Genomic DNA, 20,733 nt, shown 5'->3' on the forward strand with positions numbered 1-20,733 from the left:
GTTACGACTGTTGAATTAGGCCCCTGATTCTCATTATAATTAAGATTCAGACATTTTTTATCATGTTTGTATATATAATTATGTAAATAAACTTTTATCATAAATAGTTTTATTTTTGAAAGCAAACATTTTAATTGGTCAGCATCACTAATTATGTATTGATATTAAACAAATGTATAAAGTGTTGTAACTATCAAATATCCTGTATGTTTTCAGCTTGTGGCAGGTTGGTGTAGACTACCTGGATTTCTGTCCTGTGTTCGGAAGGTATAGTCCCTGTATTATGTAATCGTTATAGTATCATTTAACAGTGTTCAGCCCTGAACATAATGAAATGTGTAGGTCTGTTTTTAAGGTCTAGGATCGTTTCCCGTCGGTGGACCCATTGGGATATTTCTCATTCCAGCCAGTGCTCCACAACTGGTGTAACAAAGGCCATGGTATGTATTATCCTGTCTGTGGGATGGTGCATATAAAAGATCACTTGCTGCTAATTGAAAAGAGTAGCTCATGAAGTGGTGACAGCGGGTTTCCTCTCTCATTATTTACCGGCCTTGGTGGCATCGTGGTTAGGCCATTGGTCTACAGGCTGGTAGGTACTGGGTTCGGATCCCAGTCGAGGCATGGGATTTTTATTCCAGATACCGACTCCAAACCCCTCAGTAAGTGCTCCACAAGGCTCAATGAGTAGGTGTAAACCACTTGCACAGACCAGTGATCCACAACTGGTTCAACAAAGGCCATGGTTTGTGCTATCCAGCCTGTGGGAAGCGCAAATAAAAGAGTAGCCTATGTGGCGACAGCGGGTTTCCTCTAAAAAAAAAACAAGTGTCAGAATGACCATATGTTTGATGTCCAATAGCCGATGATAAGATAAAAAAATCAATGTGCTCTAGTGGCGTCATTAAATAAAACAAACTTTACTCTCAATATTTGTATGGTCCTTAACCATATGTCTGACGCCATATAACCGTAAATAAAATGTGTTGAGTACGTCATTAAACAAAACATTTCCTTCCTCTTTATGATTATGATTAGAAGGATTGATTTTCAGAGTCTTTCTGTCCATTTACTTCTGTAAAACCATACAGTGCTTGAAATTCATTTTGTGGAATGCGAAACAATCTTTGATTCTGACATTTTACCCTGCATGCAAAGGCTAGAAATTGTGAAGCAGTTCTAGACCATTTGTATTGATGTAAACTTTACTCTCATTTTATATCAATTTAAACTGTCTTTTCTTTAGGGCTGGGCGGTATTGAAATTTGAGGTTCGGTATCAATATCGGTATTTTTGGGGTGGTTTACCTTGGTATCGGTATGGTATTTGGTATTGACACAATACCAATACCGATATGTAGCGGTATTTTCGGTATACCCTGCTTTAAATGCATGCCTTAGTTAAGGCTCACCCGCTAATTTTATCTCAATAAAATTAAATTCCATATGCAAGGCTCTCATCTGATTTATACCCAACCCAGATATATTGTTCGTGCTTTACTAAATGGTGAGAAACATTTCCGTGTTTTGCCATTTGCTCGGTACGGTAAATCGGTATGACATATCGATATCGAACAATATATATATGGTATACCACCCAACTTTACTTTTCTTTTTAAGACAAAATCTAATTTAATATTGGTCATTCTATTGGTGGCTTTGTTGGAACTAATTTCTTAATCTGAAGAGTTGGACATTGCTTTAAGACTGAAAGCAAAAGTTGCTTGTGAAACTGATTATCAGAAAGCATATTGTATAATTTATGTTTTATATGGTTTGCTTGATGTATACTCTAAACGTTTATAGATTTTGATCTAGAATGTTATTGAACGAGTCTGTTTGAAATCCAGCATGGTCTTATTTGGTTTTATTAAAGTAAGTTTATTGCTATATGCCTTTGCTTAACCAAATGTGTCACAAAATTAAGTACAGATTTTAAAAATTAAGTCAAAACATTATGCTCCTTCATTGCTTCACATAATATCGGTTAAATATTAAGTTGACGGTTGTGTGACTTTTACAGGAAATATCTGGAACATTTTATTGAACATATGCCTGTGGAAACCGAGAAAAAGGCTCACAAACTCGTGCACATTTGTGAAGAAAGGAATATGCAGGAACAAGGTATGAACATTATTTCCCATGTTCACATCACCTGTAATGTAATCCCCACAGTTACAGTCTTTAACCAGAATTCTAATCTCTCTTTAACAGCTGTACAAATATTATCAGGAATCTGAATTTGGGTTGTGGTGTGGGGGGTGAATTCAGGGATTTGTCCAGGCGTTATGTGGGTCCGAACATCGGCCCCTTCCCAAAAGAAAATGGCACTGAAAATTCAAAATTTCTGTACTAAAAATTCCCAATATATATATATTTAATGATTTCTGTTGTAATGTATTAATTTAGCAGTTCTGTACTGCATCATTCAAAAATATCCCAAGTATGATTTACTTTCGCTAATTATCGAAATGTGATTAGACATTGGACCCTGGCAATACTTCCTTGATAAATCCCTCGGAATTTAAATATATAATGGTCATTGTGAAATCTTCTAATCTAATTTCAGCTCAGAGTATCTGCAAACTGATGGGAATGAAGAGTTATCGTCATGGGCGGCTCGGATCAGCACTCTCCTGGTTTCTCCAGTCAAAGGTAGGTTATTCATCTTATTGAGGAAACCTGCAGTGTTACCTTAAAATTTGTACTTCTTGTTAATATCCCTGTCGGTGGACCCATTGGACTATTTCTCATTCCAGCCAGTGCTCCTCAACAGTGATAAAGTGCTTGCTTGATTGCAGTTGGTTTGAGATCAATTCCTGTCGGTGGGCCCATTGGGCTATTTCTCGTTTCATCCAGTGCGCCACGACTGGTATATCAAAGGCTGTGGTATGTGATATCCTGTCTGTGGGATGGTGCATATAAAAGATCCATTGCTACCAATGGAAAAATGTAGCGGGTTTTTTCTCTTAAGAATATATGTTGCAATTACCAAATGTTTGACATCCAATTGCCGATGATTAATAAATCAATGTATTCTAGTGGTGTCGCCACATACAGTTTTTAGGACTTTCTTTCTCAATGCCTTACGATATTGAACTGAACTTTTATCATGTAGAATTACACATCAAGTTTGACTTTCATGGGGATTTAGGGGCGAGATGTAGCCCAGTGGTACAGCACTCACTCGATGCGCGGTCGGTGAGGGATCGATTTCCATCAGTGGGCCCATTGGGCTATTTCTCGTGCCAGCCATTGCACCACGACCGGTATATCAAAAGCCGTGTGGTATGTACTACCCTGTCTGTGGGATGGTGCATATAAAAGATCCAGGCCTCCCAGACATATATTTCCTATATTTTTTATAGGATCTTATAAAACTCCTATATTGAGATTCATTTCCTATATTTGACTGGATTGTTTGCCAAAATGCTGATGAATAAAATATGTTATTGAGTTACATTCACAGTGAAGGCAGCCAGCCTGTCAGAAATTCAGAAGATGCTTTGAATGTGCACCAACTTTCAAATTATCCTGGATATCGGCATGGACTGCTGGCAAGCCTTGGTATATATTTGTTCAAGATTGAAAATTAACATGAAAACCATGGTCGCCAGTAGGGCCAGTTGAAGAAACTTTTTACTGGCCCTTCTCAAATTCAACTAGCTTTCCAATTTAACTGTACAGCCATGTATAATAACCATGTATATAGTCTGTTTGCGTCAAAAGGAAACCGATGAATTGACATGTGACTTCATAACGAATAAAGTTAAAATTCATATTAGAAACATACTAAATTAAGTTTTAAACCCATACCAACCCAAATCACATTTAAAGAAAAAAAAATAGTCCAGTATAAATAAAAGTTACTTTAAAAGTTACCATTAAATGATACAGATTAAATATAATTTTTAATACAGGTATACAAAAAAAAAAAGCTAGAACAGCCAAGCTATATAGCTTCACTTGCATTGTCTAAAGGTAGAACTGCGCGTGTTTTAGTATATTAGTCTTGGAATGGCAGTCGTCTTTGTGCACCTGTGGAGAGGTGGTTCAATATGGAGAACTCTCCAGTAAAGGATTTCCCTGGGAGTGGCTGTCCTCCTAAAGATGAAGCACTAGATAAAGATTCATGGAATCATCCACTATTTTGCCAAATACCCAATCGACTGCATTGTGCAGAGATAAGGCCCTGATCTCGTATTACAGTTTTGTCGTTCAGATTACCTTGGATTTATCCTTTGCATTTTTATAAATATATATTGTTTTTATTTACACTGAATGTTTTTACCCCCAAAAACATTATTTCAGATGATATGGGTTTACAATTTAATAAATTAATATGTTTTTATATGAATTTTATCTTTAGGCCTACATACCTGGTCCTTAACCATATGTCTGATGCTATATAACTGTAAATAAAATGTGTTGAGTACATCGTTAAATAAAACCTTTCCTTTAGGCCTACATGCCAGTTAACTGACTTTTGAAATAATCGATGTAGTAATGGAACATTTCATTGTTAGTACAAGCTAAAATTTGATTTTGTCACAGAATAATATAAGCTAATTACATGTGATTAATTTGTACCATAACATTGAATATTGTCAAAAAGTAGGTCTACTAAATAATTATGGCGTATCCATTAAACCAACAACTTTAAAAAAAACAAAAAAACGTCACGTGTCTGCAATACGTTTTGAGCTATATTGTTTTAAAGCCCCAGACCAAAATCACAGAAGCTGAGGCTGAGTCTAGTCAGTCTGGCATTGTCAAAATATAGAACATGTTCTATAATGTTGTCTGTTGCCAGATCTGTAGTTCACGCCAGCACAAAAGCGGGGTGTTTTGGCACATTCGATTCAGTTTCAGTGCGTTCGTTTTTTACCTGGAACCATACTCGCCAGATCCTAAAATCGACTACCTTTGTAAAATTCATAGTCGCCCTTAGCTAATAAAGGTCGCCACGGGTGACCGGCCGACTGCTAATTTTTAACCCTGTTTGTTGAGGTAGTAGATTGTATCTTGTGTACATACTATTAGTAATGTAAATGTCGTTAGAAACCATGTAAAATGCCTATAATCATGATAATTGGTCCAAATTTTCCTATATTTGACCTCAAAATTCCTATAAAACTCCTATATTTTGGTATGCAAATTCCTATATTTCCTATATTTTAAAGTGTAAAAGTGGCTGGGAGGCCTGAAGATCCCTTGCTGCTAATCGAAAAAAGTAGCCCATGAAGTGGCGACAGTGGGTTTCCTCTCTCAATATCTGTGTGGTCCCTAACCATATGTCTGACGCCATATATCCGTAAATAAAATGTGTTGAGTGTGTCGTTAAATAAAACATTTTTTTCTTTTTTTCATGTAGATTTGCTAATTTTTGACAAGAGTTGTTGCCATTGAAATTTGGGAAATACGAAAAATTGTTATGCCCAGTGGGGGACATGATTTTGCTTTCAAAATAGCAGTATTCTCAAAATGACTAACTCTCGCAACAAGTTGACAATGGTATTATTTTGTGTAGTAATAAAATTTAGCATTTGCACTTTTTATTTTTGCAGGATGTGGCAGCTGCAACCAGATTGACAGAAAAGTGAGTAACATTAGCTTGAGTGTCCTCTAGTCTTAACCTGTTTATATGTGAGTTTAGGGCTAGAATAATATACTTAGTGTTAAAAATTGACAATTTTGACTCCAAAATCGTCACGAAGTAGTGGTCTAAAATACGAACAGTTTCCTAAATTTGATACAACAGGTTGATCAGTTTTGAGTTCTCTCATTATATTTACATTTTAAAGGCCAGTAAAATACTAGAAAAAAATTGAGCAACTTTTATCGTTAAAACAAAGTCAGCCAGTTTCATATGGCATATAGTGGTGCTATGTATCATGTTTCTTCTGGTAGTATTTTTATTATTTAAAAAAAAAGTAAAATTAATATTTTTTTCTCTCCTTTTTTTGGCAGATTTTTACTCGAGTACAGTGAAAAGGGGGAGTTCTCTCACCTTGATCTGATTGACAACTTGGGGCCAGCGATGTTACTTAGCAACAGACTCACCTTTCTAGGTGAGCTTTATTTTTTGTTCATTTTAATTAGATTTTCGTATTTATATCCAATCATATGGGCTACTCTTTTCAATTAGCAGCAAGGGATCTTTTATGTGCATCATCCCACAGACAGGATAGCACATACCACGGCCTTTGATATACAAGTCGTGGTGCATCGGCTGGAACGAGAAATAGCCCAATGGGCCCACCAACAGGGATCGATCCCAGACCGACCGCGCATCAAGCGAGTGCTGTACCACTGGGCTACGTCCCGCCCTTTTAACAAAGAAGACACACGTTAATTAAATATTAACCTGTACCAACCCAGTGGTTTTAGTAGCCGACAGGTGGCAATTTTTGGAGAAGGCCTTGGTCATTCGTGAACGCAGTTTCAAATACATGGATCGAGGCTCCTGTAGATTGTCACAGGTTGTGGAAGCATAAAAGTACCTCATCAATGGCAACTTAATATTTGGAGTTTGTTAGTTTCAAAGGTATCAAGTTTGTTGTAAAATATTGATGGTTTGTAAGGTTTTTTTCCAATTACTGATGTGTTTTTTGATAATGGAATAATGATACTCATATCTGATAAATGAAGCAGGATTCGACAAATCCACTACAGGGCTCGAACTTAACGGCGGCACCGACGGCAATTGCCGTCCGTCGTTGAGATATAAATTGCCGTAGGTAGAGAGCATGACCGATGGCATTTTTGTGCCGTCGGTAAAACTCCTCAACAATGACGAAATGTATACACGTGGTGTACATTATTTGTCACTATTTAACATTTGCACATTTAAAAAGATGTCTACATATAACAAGATAGCCTTTCAGTCAGGTTTATTTGCTGCAAATATCACTTTTAAAAAAATTGCCATAGGCAGGCTCAAAATTGCCGTCGGTGGCAGAGTATGACAAATATTTAGAAAAGTCACTAGCCACAGGGCTAGTGGGTTTGTGAAAACCACTAGCCCACCAAGATAAAGCACTAGCCCAAATTCCTGATCAATTATAACTGGATTTTTATATAATTTTTGTAACATTACACATTTACGAGTATAACAATAATATAGCAAACTCATGGTTGGTATCTAAACCCACTATCAAAATAATTAAATTTAAATGAAGGTACTGGGGGGGGGGGGGGGGGGGGGGGGGGGGGGGAGAGCAGTTGAGATGATGGGGACAATTTGAAAATTTTGTTGGTAAGACCATAAGCCAAAATAAATGGGGTGGGGGAATTTAATTAAATAATTCATTAAGTTATAAATTTCAAATGCACCAAAAAGTAATATATAAAAAAAACCCAGGTTATGAATTTAAATCTTAATTTAGCTGGTGCAGTTTTCAGTTGGGCTTGTCTAAATATGAATTATAGAATTAATTATATATTTAATAAAAGAAATAAACATATGAAATGTTTAATTACTTAATTAGAGCCCTGGAGGCTAGGGATTCGCAAAGGGGGGGGGGGCATCGCGCCCAATCTAGTCAGCGGTCCAACAGGCGGGTAAGCCCAATTAGCTGGTCTGGATTTCCACGGAGCGGAAGTGCCAGGGATGGGAGGCCTCCTAACAGGCATTCTACCGGTCGAAACCACCTACGCTCTACCGCACCCACAAGCACCCTACCACGGAATAAGTAAGAGCTATCACTGGAGACATACATACAGTCACTGATTGAAAGTATCTGCCATTGTTGGTAAAAAGATAACTTTAGGGGGGGGGGAGAGGGTAAGCCTTAATCCTTACCACTGTCATAATAGGCGTGGGTGATGGGGTCATTATCCCCGTAGGGGGTATATGATAAGATATTACATAATAATAAGGCCAGTTCTCAGGCCGTCCTATTTATTATAAGAAAGGATTGACCTATTTTAATATGTTAAATTAGAACTTTGGTATTCTCTACAAAGGTCATTAAAGCCTGCTCCACTAATTGTTTATGCATTAGGGGTGGATTAAATAATTTGATAGGGTTGAATTTAATATCTAGGTCAGTAATAGTATTTTTTAAAGTAGCACGTTCATCTTTATATTTATTACAATAAAATAAATAGTGTGACGTTATCTATCTTTTTACGTACTGTACACATAGAACTGGGAGTCTTATTAATTCTATGTTTGCTGTCGTTTAAGCCTAGGACTACACCCAAACGGAACCTAGTTATGTTTTTTTCGGTTTTAGGATCTAAATATGTGGGTTTTTTAAGAATTAACTTTTGGTTTGATCAAATAGTGCCATAGTCTTGTTTTATTGTCCCTCTCTTGTTGCCAAAGTTTAATTAAATTTGTATGTGCTATGGCCATAATTTCATGAAAATTAACATTGACCGTGTGTATTTGGTAGTGGGTTATACATTTAGGGACTACTATTTATGTCGTCAGGAACGGTGATGCCAATTGCTCAAAGACAGGGCATTATCCCGTGTCAGACCGATATCAAAAGAATATAACGGCAACATTTAATCTGTTGTTAATTGATAAACAAAAAAGGTATTATCTCGGATTGGCAGCTGTGATGCATTATCCAAACCGCAACATGTAATAGGCCAAGCCGAGCCATTGCATGTGCGGTTACCATTAAAGTAAATTGTTTTCCTGATTGCCGATAACCACATGTAACAGAAGTGTTAAATTAGAAAACAATAGGTAAATAAAACAAACACTGAAAAAGAAAAGAAAAAAGAAGCGATCAGGAGGGGTGGGGGGAACCACTAGCCCTGCGTTTCTCACTAGCCCGAACTTAAAAACCACTAGCCACTGGCGTCGGGCTAGCGGATTTGTCAAACTCTGGTTGGTGGACTGTTTCACCATTACAATTCTTTTAAAAATTGCCGTGGGAGACAAATTCTTACGTTCGAGCACTGCACTAGCCAATTGTCGCGTAAGTGCATCAAAATTCATTTTTAAAAAGCTGAGATAATGAAGGAAAACTGTTTTTCTTGATCAGTAGTTAAGATGTCATATTTGTTTTAATGACAATGAAAGCTGAACATATTTATGATTTCTTTGTATATCTGCGGTATTTATAGCATATTAGGTGTTTTAGTTATTTGCTTAAATAGTTGTAGTTACGATAATTATTCATGATTAAATTGTGTCATTTACGACCAACAGGATATCAAGTTAATTTAAATATTTATTCTGAAAGAACCATCACTTTTAAAACATTTCAGTTTTGCAAATCACATATTTATTTTTAAAAAGGAGAAAGTTTGTAAATAGAAAAAAATTAGTAGCAAACATTCAAAAAGGAATGCAAGTAGAAGTACGTATTAATAAAATCACCACTTAAACAAAATATTATGTAAAAAAAGTGATTTTACTTTTGTTAATAATAATACGATAAATAAAATCACCAATTGAACAAAATAATAATGTGAAAAAAACTACTTTGACTTGTGAAATCCTTGTTTTCTTTGACCCACCCCAGATTTTGTGTGACCGTATCTGGTGCAGGGTTTCTGCCAGAGGGTAAAATGGGTATGGTATCATACCCAAATATGTTTGAAAAATTTTGTTTTTTTAAATTAACTTTTTGACAAAATTAATTACTCTTTATTATTATTGTATGATTTTCTTAATCCTAACCCTATTTCTTTTCAACATCACCTGTCCTCATATCTAGTGCATATTCCCTACAATTAGTAGACTGGTTCGAACATCTCAACAGCCAATGGGATGGCTTAGATTCTTCCACTGTGTACCCCTTCCTGTTCCGGTCACGTGACTATAACTTTCTTCTTTTTCCTTCGCTTCTAGCGGTTCGGACGTTCTTTATTTTGCTCTGTCGTAATCTGAGCCATCTGTTTTATTACTTTGGTTTATGTTTCGATTATTGTGGTGACACATTCTTTAATGTTGTTACTTGCTATTATACCATTATTTGGTTGTAATCACTTTATTTTAAGTGTTATTTACACTTTATTTATTTTTTTGTCATGTGTGCTGGTTACCTTGTCGGGCGCCATTTTAAAATGGCGTCTAATTTGTTTACCGGATTTGTGCATTTTTATGTGTTTGCTTTCTCATTACAGTATTGTTGAGAATGTCGGATACTAGCTCTTCTAGAGTTATGCGTTCCTGTACCAAATGCAGGAACTTTCTGGCGGGACGAGACCCGCATGACGTCTGTCCCGGGTGTCGGTCACCCTGTGATGTCGAGTCATGTTGTCTACTCTGTCTTCCTCTCGGACCAGCTGAATTGACAACTATTTGAAGGTCTTGGCTCAGCGGGCTAAGAAATCGGAGTCTCTTTCGACGGCTCCCGTCCAGCTAAGCCGACTTTGGAGTTTGTGGCTGAACTGCTCAAGTCACTATTACCAAGTATGGTTCAAGAAACTATCGCTTCACTACAAGCCACTACTAGACCTACGGCTACCGTGATGGTACCGGTGACTACTCCAGTGTCTACTATGATGTGCGCTACGGTGACCACGGCTACCGCACCGACGGATGCTACGGTGTCTCGACCGCCTAGGGATTCCACTGCGGATCATCGCCGATCTACTTCATCTGTTTTTGGGCATCGCAGCCGTGCACGGAGCCGTTTTCCACGATCTACGGCTTATTCCAGTCGCCGTCATCGATCGCGAAGTATACAGAATCATGTCTCACGGTCACTCTCCGGTTCCCGTTATGGCCGTTCACGGTCTCCACGACCTTCAAGTACTGCGGATCGGCATGCTTGTGCTAGACTTTTGCAGGACTTCCCTGAGAATGAACCACACGGTTCCGTCGTGGATGATACAGATACCGTTGTTACGAGCTTTTACCATCGCTACCTCGGCCACCAGCGCCTACCCGGAAGGGACCGGTTCCCATGATTGCTACCGACGCAGCCCCAGAGGATGTTGTGATTAAATCTTCACGGGCTCCATGGATTATCGTCGCCGATTTTGGGCTGAAGCGGCTTCCAGAGTTTCTGAGGGTTCCAGACGGGACTGTTTACGGTTTGGTTTGGTTCGGTTCAGCTGCGACTTCCACTATTAACAATCACCTTGCCGGTGTGCACATTATGAGAGCAGATGCGTCTTCGACTGCTTCCGTTATAGATACGGATTTGCTGCTACATAATGATGAGGGGTTGTCTGGCTGCAGTTTACGACATGTTCCGTCACGTCTACCTTCGCCGACGCATTCCAAGATGGGCCCGACACTGATGATTGCTTCGGATGTTCATTGACAGCCGGTACTTTGCAGGTGGGTGCTACCGACGATGTTGCAGAAGACGTTGAAAAAAAAAGAAGGCGGGTTCAGTGACGTTTCCAGCGACACCTGTTACCGGCCCTATCTAGACTTCGCCTGTCTTGGTGTTTCCAGATGCGTTCCATCCTGCGGCTTTACTTTGCTGTTTACGTCGCCTGCGGCTACTGTGGAAGGGACTTCAGCGGTTTCACCGGGTTAGCGTTTTTCATACTCTTCTCGTGACCAGTTTGAGTCGTCTCACCAGAGCTGTGCATGCAGTCGGTCTTTATGGCCTATCACGGTTCTCATGGACCGTTGTCACCAATCTTCGTCTGATGTTCACTTCCAGGTTCCTGTGGGAATCCGACGTTCCTTTTCATGGTCTCCGTCTCCAGCGACTGCCTTTCTGTCCGTTGGTCTGCTTATGCGCGCCTTATGATGAATTTCCACATGATGATCCAGTCTCATCTGTGGTTGAGGATACGGTGTTCTTACTTCATATAACTATGCTTGTTTGCCTTGCTGCTGTTATGAAATATTAGTTGCATGGAACCTTCGACGATATGTCTCGCTCCGAGGTTGATACAAACATTCCGCCTGATGACAAACTTAGGCGGAGTCTCTTTGATACCATTCCAAGCAACCGACCATCTGTTTGTGGACGCCTCATGAGAAGGTTGGGAAGTCATTTCAACAGTCAGACATCGGGGCTGTGGTCTGCCATGGAAGCCAGTTTCCACATCAACATGTTGGAGCTTCTGGCAGTGTTCAATGCGATACGTCATTGGCGTTGGCACTTGCTCCATGCAACTCTTATGTCAAATTGTCAGAGCAGAACTCATTCCAGCAGTCTGCTCGATCTCATCTATCGTCTGTTCAAGCTGACAGATACAATCCCGCTGTAACTCAGAGCATGTCACATACCAGGGGTGTCGAATGTTCTGGAAGACACCTTGTCAAGACCGTCCGTTCCACAAAGCACCGAGTGGATGCTCAACCCAGAAGCGTTCCGGTGGGTGTGTCACAGGCTGTGGACACCAACTTGGTGATCTTTCTGTGACGTGCTTCATTCGTCAACTCAGATCATACGTGTCACCGGTACCGGATTCTGACGCATTGGATCTCGACGCGTTGGCCATCAGTTGGGACAATCTGGATGCGTATGCGTTCCCGTCACCAGTGTTGCTACCGAGAGTCCTCCAGCAGTTTCAGGAGTTCCATTTTCGGATACTTTTCATCGCACCAAAATGGCCAAGCGGAATTTGGTATCCAGACCTTCTACGTCTTGTGGCACCAGATCCTCTACTGCTACTTGATTGGGATCGCCTCTTGCTTCATCCCATGTCGAGACAGCACCATCCACATCCAAGCTTGTACCATCTACATGCGTGGATCTTATCTCCAATGGTTTAAGGAAGAAGGGGTTTTCTTTGACCACATCGGCGATTTTGAAAACTCCATGTTCAAGGGTTTCAACTACGAGGATCAGATTCAACGGTTTCGGCCACCGAAATGGGACCTTAATCTAGTTCTGAGGGCCTTGTCTCAAGCACCTTACGAGCCTGCTGCGAAGGCCTCTTTAGAGGTTTGGACAAGGAAGACGGTGTTCTTGATAGAGTTCACTACAGCGGCAAGAGTGTCAGAGATACATGCTTTGGATGACGACATGGTGTGTTTTAATCACGACTACTCTTCATTTTCACTGGGTCTTTTGATGAGCTTTGTTGCTAAAAATCAGTTGCCAGATCAATGTCCTCGCACCTATGATGTTAAAGCACTATTCCATTGTGGGTTCACATGATGTGGAAGATTTGTCGTTGTGTTCTGTTTGAACTCTTAAGCTGTACCTGGAGAGAACTGCCGCCTTTTGCAAACAGAGAATTGTTTCTCTCTTGCAACTAGAGACATTTGAAAGACATTACTAAAAACACAATGTCTACTTGGATACGATCCACAATTTTGTGTGCCTACCAATCAGCAGGGTTATCTCCACCGTCGGCGTCTTAACCCACATGAACTGCGTGCCTTAGCCGCTACTATGTCGCTGCATTATAACACTCCAGCATCGTATCCGGGGTGTTATTGGGCCACCGATTCCATCTTCGCGAACTACTATCTGTGAGATGTATCGACCGAAGACATACAGGGATTCCATCATCTGGGTCCGGTGGTTGCAGCTCAAACTCTGGTTAACTCTGGTCGTCCTCGTCGTTGATGTCAGATTCAGGACTGTACCCCAAGATGTTCATTGAATCGACAAGTGAGGACTTCATTTGACAAATTGTTTTTGCACACCTTTCTGAAGTTTTGCACTGGTTGGTGTCGGAACTTTTTGTCTGGATAACACTAGTTAGTGAACGCACTGCACACTAACGACCTGTTTTCCTATTAATTGAACTAACTTCTCCACCGTTTTACTAGTAAGAAAAAATCGGGGTTTTGTTGGTTTAATGTTCTGATGGATGCTTCCACCATATTTGTTTCCGTTTGGTATACAATTATTGGTTGGATGGTTACCTAACACCTGCATCTGCGGTGGTGACGCTTACCCACCATTCAGGACTTCCTTGTTGGAGAACAAATTTCTGACCCTTTTCGTAATTCACGACTTCGTTCATCCACACCACTGACGGATGCCACCTTTCCCACTGTCAATACTAACAGCATGGATATTGTTTGTTATGCATCGCTTGGAGGATGGGCTAATTTTGGTTGGCTTTCTTTCTTCCACTGTCAGTTTCCTACCGGTCCATGGGGAGAAGACTTGTGCATCTTCGGAGTACAGAACCCGCCACCATCTGTTGAATGCTGCACTAGTTATGAGGATAGGTGATGTTGAAAAGAAATGGAGAAAACTTCAGGTGTTTTCTCTTTTATAGATACATCACCTGTCCTCATGGGATGATTCCCACCCTTCCTCCCTTCTTCCAGTTCTCCGTGCGATTCGCTCAGGGAAAAGAAGGAAGTTATAGTCATGTGACTGGAACAGGAAGGGGTACACAGTGGAAGAATCTAAGCCATCCCATTGGCTGTTGGGATGTTCGAACCAGTCTACTAATCGTAGGGAATATAGTCTGGAACTCAATACTGAAAATTTTGGTCACGGTGAACCCATCTGCTATACGTTTTAAACCATTTTTTATTGCAAGTTTATCATCTTAGGTGTTAGGAGAAGCTGGTCTGCTCTGCGAATTCCTTTGTGAATTTTATAAAACACGTATATACTATGGGGACCCAACAACTGTTCTGAGATAAGCTGTTTTAGCACTTTCAACTATTAGATTATAGAATTCCATCTGAATTGAATGCACAAATGAAAAAACATAAATTTTTCACTTCTAGGAATATAAATAATTAAGAAAAAATAATGTTTTCAATTGTTTCGTTCACCACTTCCTGTAAAAATCCAAGATGGCCACCATAATAGCCATATGTTAAAGAACTGGCTATAATTTTGGTTCTAAATCACTTAGGATGAATATTTTAGGATCTAGACCCATAATGTAAGGGGTAAGGAATATTATGATAATATATAGAATATAGGTGGCCATATTGGAATTACATGGCCAGTACGGGTTATAGAAGGTGGTGCTATATAATATTTTATTTAGTATATAATGCACTAACATCATGGACATTGGTCATGATATTTTATATGACATTCATAGTATTTTTCTAAAAGAAACGGCAGAATATTAAGAAAAATCCATAGCCGTCATCTTGGAAAATGGCCGCCATTGCTGATGCAGGAAATACTTCGAGATCTTTTCATTTTAAAAATGTTACCTATGATGCAGACCAGTTGAACATTGATTCTGAATATTTAAGCTATTTAAAAATGTTAATAAAAAAAGTATAGCAGATGGGTTCACCTTGAACCTATTTTAAGGTCTTTTTCCAATTCTGGGTTCCAGACTAATATGCACTAGTTATGAGGACAGGTGATGTATCTATAAAAGAGAAAACACCTCAAGTTTTCTTCAAACTTAACCCATTTTCTTTCTGAGGGAGGACCCCCATATCTCTATTGACTGGTTGCATTCAATTCCATAGAGCCATACCCAAACATTTCTATCTGGCAGAAACACTGTGGTGGTAGTGCTCCATTTAGTTGTTTGATGATGGTGCATCAGAATCAGACGACTTGTCCATACAAAACCTCTCTTTCTAGGCAAGTATTCGTTCCTGATGAGACATCAGAAAAGCTGATGTCATGTTGTGTGCAGTGTTCTTTCCGTGTTCTTTGCGCCATGGGAGTCCTTTTGCAGATACTTCCTGGTTCTACTGCCTCACGGTGTACTTCACTAGTTTCAAAAATACCTGGTTTATCAGCTAGTGGAACAGACAAACCAGAATAGTTAAGCAAACTGAGTGCTATGTGATGTTCAGGTTCTGTCGCAAGTGACTGGATAAAGGCCGTGGTATGTGCTGTCTTGTCTGGGAGAAGTGCATATAAAAGATACCTTGCTGCATTAGGGGGTTTCCTCTGATGACTATGAGTCATAATTACCAAATGTTACCAATAGCAGATGATTAATTAATCAATGTACTCTAGTGGTGTTGTTAAACAAAACAAACAAATAAACTGTCTCAGGTGCTGTCACGTTCATTTTATATGGTGATTATTTTCTCATATGTTCAGGTCTTGTTGTGTATGCTATATATCATGTTCAGGTCCTATTGTGCGAGTTATGTTATGTTCATGTTCAGCTTATGTTGTGTGTGCTATGTGATGTTCAGCTTCTGTTGTGCGTGCTATGTTGTGCTAATGTTTTTGTGTGTATTGTGTCATGTTCACGTTCAACATGCTGTTGCTTAGCTTAGCTTAGTAACTGGTTTAACGTGTCCATAGTCCATATACCACTAGGGTTCGAACACGCCTATCCCAAGTCCGGCCTCCGATAGGATCGTGTGTCTGACTCAGGACAGGAATATTCTGTTGCAAATATTTGTTAACTGTAAAATTAATCAAAGATCATAGATCTTGCTATCGTTTATGTTGAGGCCACATTCACTTTATTCGCCTTTTAACCTTACGTCTGATTACACTGTCTTTTGTTACTGGACTTTGTCCTGGATAATTTACAACAACGTTTGTAAGTGCAATATTGTTAATCCATAATGCCTACATTAGGGCGATCTACAGATACAAATTACATGTTGGAAACTTTGCTTCAATTAAAAACATTTCAAAATAGATATTTGTTTTTCAAGAAAATTCACCAAAACATGTTTATTATTGTAATTATGGTGCACATAAAATAGCAAACCATACAAACATTAATGTTACTGCAATTCCTATTTATATATACAGACACCATTCTTGTCTGTTGCCGAATGGTTCGTTGCATGCAGTACCAAATGTTGTTTTTTTAAATACACCAGGCTTTCACAACAACAAAAGTCATTATTTTTAGGATTCAAGCTCATAAAAATATTGACATAATGTATGCTCTATTGTACTTCGCATTTCTATTACAGACCGATAACAAAGAATACATACGTGTCGTATTTGGCACATACGACCTATGTCAGACATAATTATATAACGAACTGTATTTAAAAAGGGTGTATCTACTACACACGACCAGTCATATTCACATAATGGACAGCAAGCAAATCGGAGGAAAGTCGTATGTGTCAATTACGCCTATTTCCGTGCAAATTGGTATCTGTGATTCACTTACGACCATTTAAATCCTTCTGTATAAGCGATGCAATTAGGGACACAGCTATGATTTTTTTTGTGACAATATGTAATCAGGGATGGTGATTCCGAATATGCAAAAAAAATTTTTTAGGTCGTATCTGCCACTTAAACCTTTTAGCTCTCGCGCGACGCATTGGTCCCGTTTTGTGTGGGCTAGTGGAAATTATCATCTGTATTACTATAATACATAGGGCACTAGCCAAAGCTTCTGTGAGGGCTAGTGATTTTCCCAATCATTTGTCGAACATTGAAAAATGCTATAGACCCTAATGTTGGAGGCTTTGTGAATAAACGTATAATGATAACAATGTATTTGGTCCCTTAGACAATATTCCCTTCTAGTAGTGTTAATCAGAATTTGTTGTAGGACCTTCTCGTCTTTTGCCACTTCTCACAGCTATACTGGCTCCAAAAGAGTAAGGTATTCACAGACTATTTTCCGATACTTTTTCATTTATTATATTTTATTTGTTACAAGATTCCTGTTAATTTTTACAGAATAATTCTGTCTAGAGTACAAGGGTAATGTATTTCGTCTCATGGGCAGCATTTCCTTCATTAAAAAAAAAGTGTGGGGAGGGTTGTTTATCATGGTTGTATGTTTTCTGGTGTTATTTATCTGCTTCTTTTTTAACAATTTAATGAATGTTGTTTTGTTTTCAATGTTGACTGTAGGTAAATATCGCGAGTTTCACAAGCTGTACGAGGATGGTGATTTCCACGCTGCTGGTTCCCTTCTCTTGTCACTCCTCACGGCCAGACTGGCTCCAAAAGAGTACGTATAAATATTTCACTTATCAATCTCCAAATAGTTTTCCATTATTTTATTTTATTATATTTACTGTAAGATTCCTGTTACGTTGTACAGTAACGTTATCTCTGAAAAGAGTAATGTTTTACAGTAACTCATTCCGGTAGGGGTGGGGTGTAGCCCAGCAGTAAAGTGATTAGCTAATGTGTAGTTGGTCTAGGATCGATCCCCGTCACAGAGTGCCCATTGGGCTATTCCCTCCATTCAGTCAGAGCTCCACAAAGACTGTGGTATGTACTATCCTGTCTATGGGATGGTACATATAAAAGATCCCTTGTTGCTAATAAAAAAAAGTAGCCCATTGAGTGGCACAGGTTTCCTTGTTTTCTGTAGTTCTTAACCATATGTCCACTCCAGCCAATGCACCACAACTGGTATATCAAAGGCCATGGTATGTGCTATCCTGTCTGTGGAATGGTGTATATAAAAAGAGTCCCTTGCTACTAATGGAAAAATGTAGCGGGTTTCCTCTTTAACACAATACGTCAAATTAACAAATGTTTGACATCTAATAGCTGATGATTAATAAATCAATGTGCTCTAGTGGTGTCATTAAACAAAAAAAATCTTTAACTTTAACCATATGTCATACACCATATAAACACATTTAATAACTTGAAGTGCATCATTAAATAAAACATTTCTTTCATCTCAGTGCTTCTAGGATATTTTTTTTACTGGTTATGAATGGTATGATTTAAATCATTGATGTACATTATTCTATTTTTCAGTTTTTGGATCATACTTATTCTGGATGCCTTGCCTCTTCTCGAAACTAAACAAGTATGTTATTTCTTTTATGTTAAACATTTGTACCCATTCTGACCATATCTGAGTAGATTCATTCACTGATATGTAGTGAACTACTTAACTTTTCATATCAGGCCACTTGCTTGTAATATTTTAATTAATGATGTAGAGGCTTGCACTTCAAATTGTAATACTAAAACCAGAAAACGTCTCCTTGGTGACATCATTGTGGTGAATACAGCAGACATAATGGGTTGGATTGCAAGACCACAAATCAGGCATAGAAACGAGCATTGTGGCTCAGCCTGGTAACCAATGTACAGGTTACTATAATGAATGAATGTTTTAACGACACCCCAGCACAAAAATACACATAGGCTATTAGTGTAAAGGTTGCCATAAAATACAGATATGGTAATCTATAATTTATGACACATTTATCAAGTTGATAATTCTCTTTATATAAAAAAAAAATTGGGGACAGAATATAAAAGATCCTTTTCTGCTAATCGAAAACAGTAGCCCATGGGGCAGCAGCTGCAGGTTTCCTCTCTCATTATCTGTGGTCCTTAACCATGGCCTGCATTTTCGAAGCAGTCTTAGTGCTGCGAAATCATAAAAACCCATCATAGGTTGTGACTTCACTACAGCACACGCCATAGTGAAGTCGTAGCTTGCAATTGTTTTACGATTTCAATGGCTAAGATTTCTCTGAAAATATGGGCCCATATGTCGGAAAGAAAAAAAGAAAGAAGTGTTTTATTTAACGACGCACTCAACACATTTTATTTACAGTTATATGGCGTCAGACATATGGTCAAGGACCACACAGATTTTGAGACAGGAAACCCGCTGTCGCCACATAGGCTACTCTTTTACGACAGGCAGCAAGGGATCTTTTATTTGCGCTTCCCACAGGCAGGATAGCACAAACCATGGCCTTTGTTGAACCAGTTATGGATCACTGGTCGGTGCAAGTGGTTTACACCTACCCATTGAGCCTTGCGGAGCACTCACTCAGGGTTTGGAGTCGGTATCTGGATTAAAAATTCCATGCCTAGACTGGGATCCGAACCCAGTACCTACCAGCCTGTAGACCAATGGCCTGCCACGACGCCACCGAGGCCGGTCCATATGTCGGATGCCATATATAAATAAATAAAATGTCTCGAGTGTGTCATTAAATAAAACATTTCTTAGTTTGTCTCCCTGGTATGTGCTATCCTGTCTATGGGATGGTGCATATAAAAGATCCCTTGCTGCCAAACAAAAAGAGTAGCTCATGAAGTGGCGACAGCGGGTTTCCTCTCTCAATATCTGTGCGGTCCTTAACCATACGTCTGATGCCATATAACTAAATAAAATGTGTTGTGCGTTGTTAAATAAAACAATTCCATCCTTCCTTCCTTCCTTCCCTTTACAGACAACTGATACTTGAATGAATTAATGTTTAATAGCACCTCATATCACTATATATGTGTGTCTTCTGTTAGTGTTTTTGTCATAGGATTTTGTGGAGAACGATGTACCATTTTTTTTACCATCTTCATATGTGGTAACCTGAACACGCAGTCTCGATTTAGTTTGATGCTTGGAAGCTATTTGCTATTTTAGACCTTAATGTGTTGGGGGTTTTATGTACATGCTGAATAAAGTTTCATAACATAAATTTTACCTATTTTCTGTTTATTTTTATTACATGTATATGTATTTTTTAAATATAGAGACTTTTTTTTTTATGACAGGTCGTATTTAGCAGCACGCAGACATATGAATTGATGCACTGCTTAGAAGAATTAATGCAGGACATGGTTAAAGAAAACAAGTCGGAGAATAAGGTATGTTTTGTACATATACGGTATGTCTTAAGTACAGTTAAAACTTATTATGTTAAACAAGACTTGTTTATCAGTAAACTGCCATGCCCAAAATAATGCTCAGATAGACATCTTGTACCCTAGAAGTCATACGTATTTAATATAGCTTCAAATGTGCAAAGAATTTAAATCCACTGTAAGGATATTATCTCGCTCTCTCTCTGGGTTTGTTACAACAATGAGGTTGATCTAGTATGTTTCTGTTCAGCATGTGGCAGGACGTAGCCCAGCGACTAAACACTCGCCTGATGCACTGTCGGTCTGGGATCGATCCCTGTCGGTGAACCCATTGGACTAGTTCTCATTCCAGCCAGTGCACCATGACTTTCATATCAAAGGCTGTT

The 20,733-nt window shown here is 38.9% G+C and overlaps 1 protein-coding gene across 1 annotated transcript in view; it reads left to right on the forward strand.

Moving 5' to 3' along the window:
• LOC121380145 (nuclear pore complex protein Nup85-like) overlaps window positions 1–20,733 on the forward strand; it is a 48,542-nt gene that overhangs the window by 26,545 nt on the left and 1,264 nt on the right. The window contains exons 14-21 of the mRNA XM_041508932.1: window positions 217–267; window positions 2,023–2,123; window positions 2,569–2,654; window positions 5,567–5,598; window positions 5,970–6,070; window positions 17,627–17,726; window positions 18,494–18,545; window positions 20,258–20,350. Coding sequence (XP_041364866.1) covers window positions 217–267; window positions 2,023–2,123; window positions 2,569–2,654; window positions 5,567–5,598; window positions 5,970–6,070; window positions 17,627–17,726; window positions 18,494–18,545; window positions 20,258–20,350 — 616 coding nt within the window. The remainder of the gene's footprint in view (window positions 1–216; window positions 268–2,022; window positions 2,124–2,568; window positions 2,655–5,566; window positions 5,599–5,969; window positions 6,071–17,626; window positions 17,727–18,493; window positions 18,546–20,257; window positions 20,351–20,733) is intronic.

The sequence above is a fragment of the Gigantopelta aegis genome, chromosome 8, assembly GCF_016097555.1.
Source record: "Gigantopelta aegis isolate Gae_Host chromosome 8, Gae_host_genome, whole genome shotgun sequence".
NCBI classification, from domain to species: Eukaryota; Metazoa; Mollusca; class Gastropoda; order Neomphalida; family Peltospiridae; genus Gigantopelta; species Gigantopelta aegis.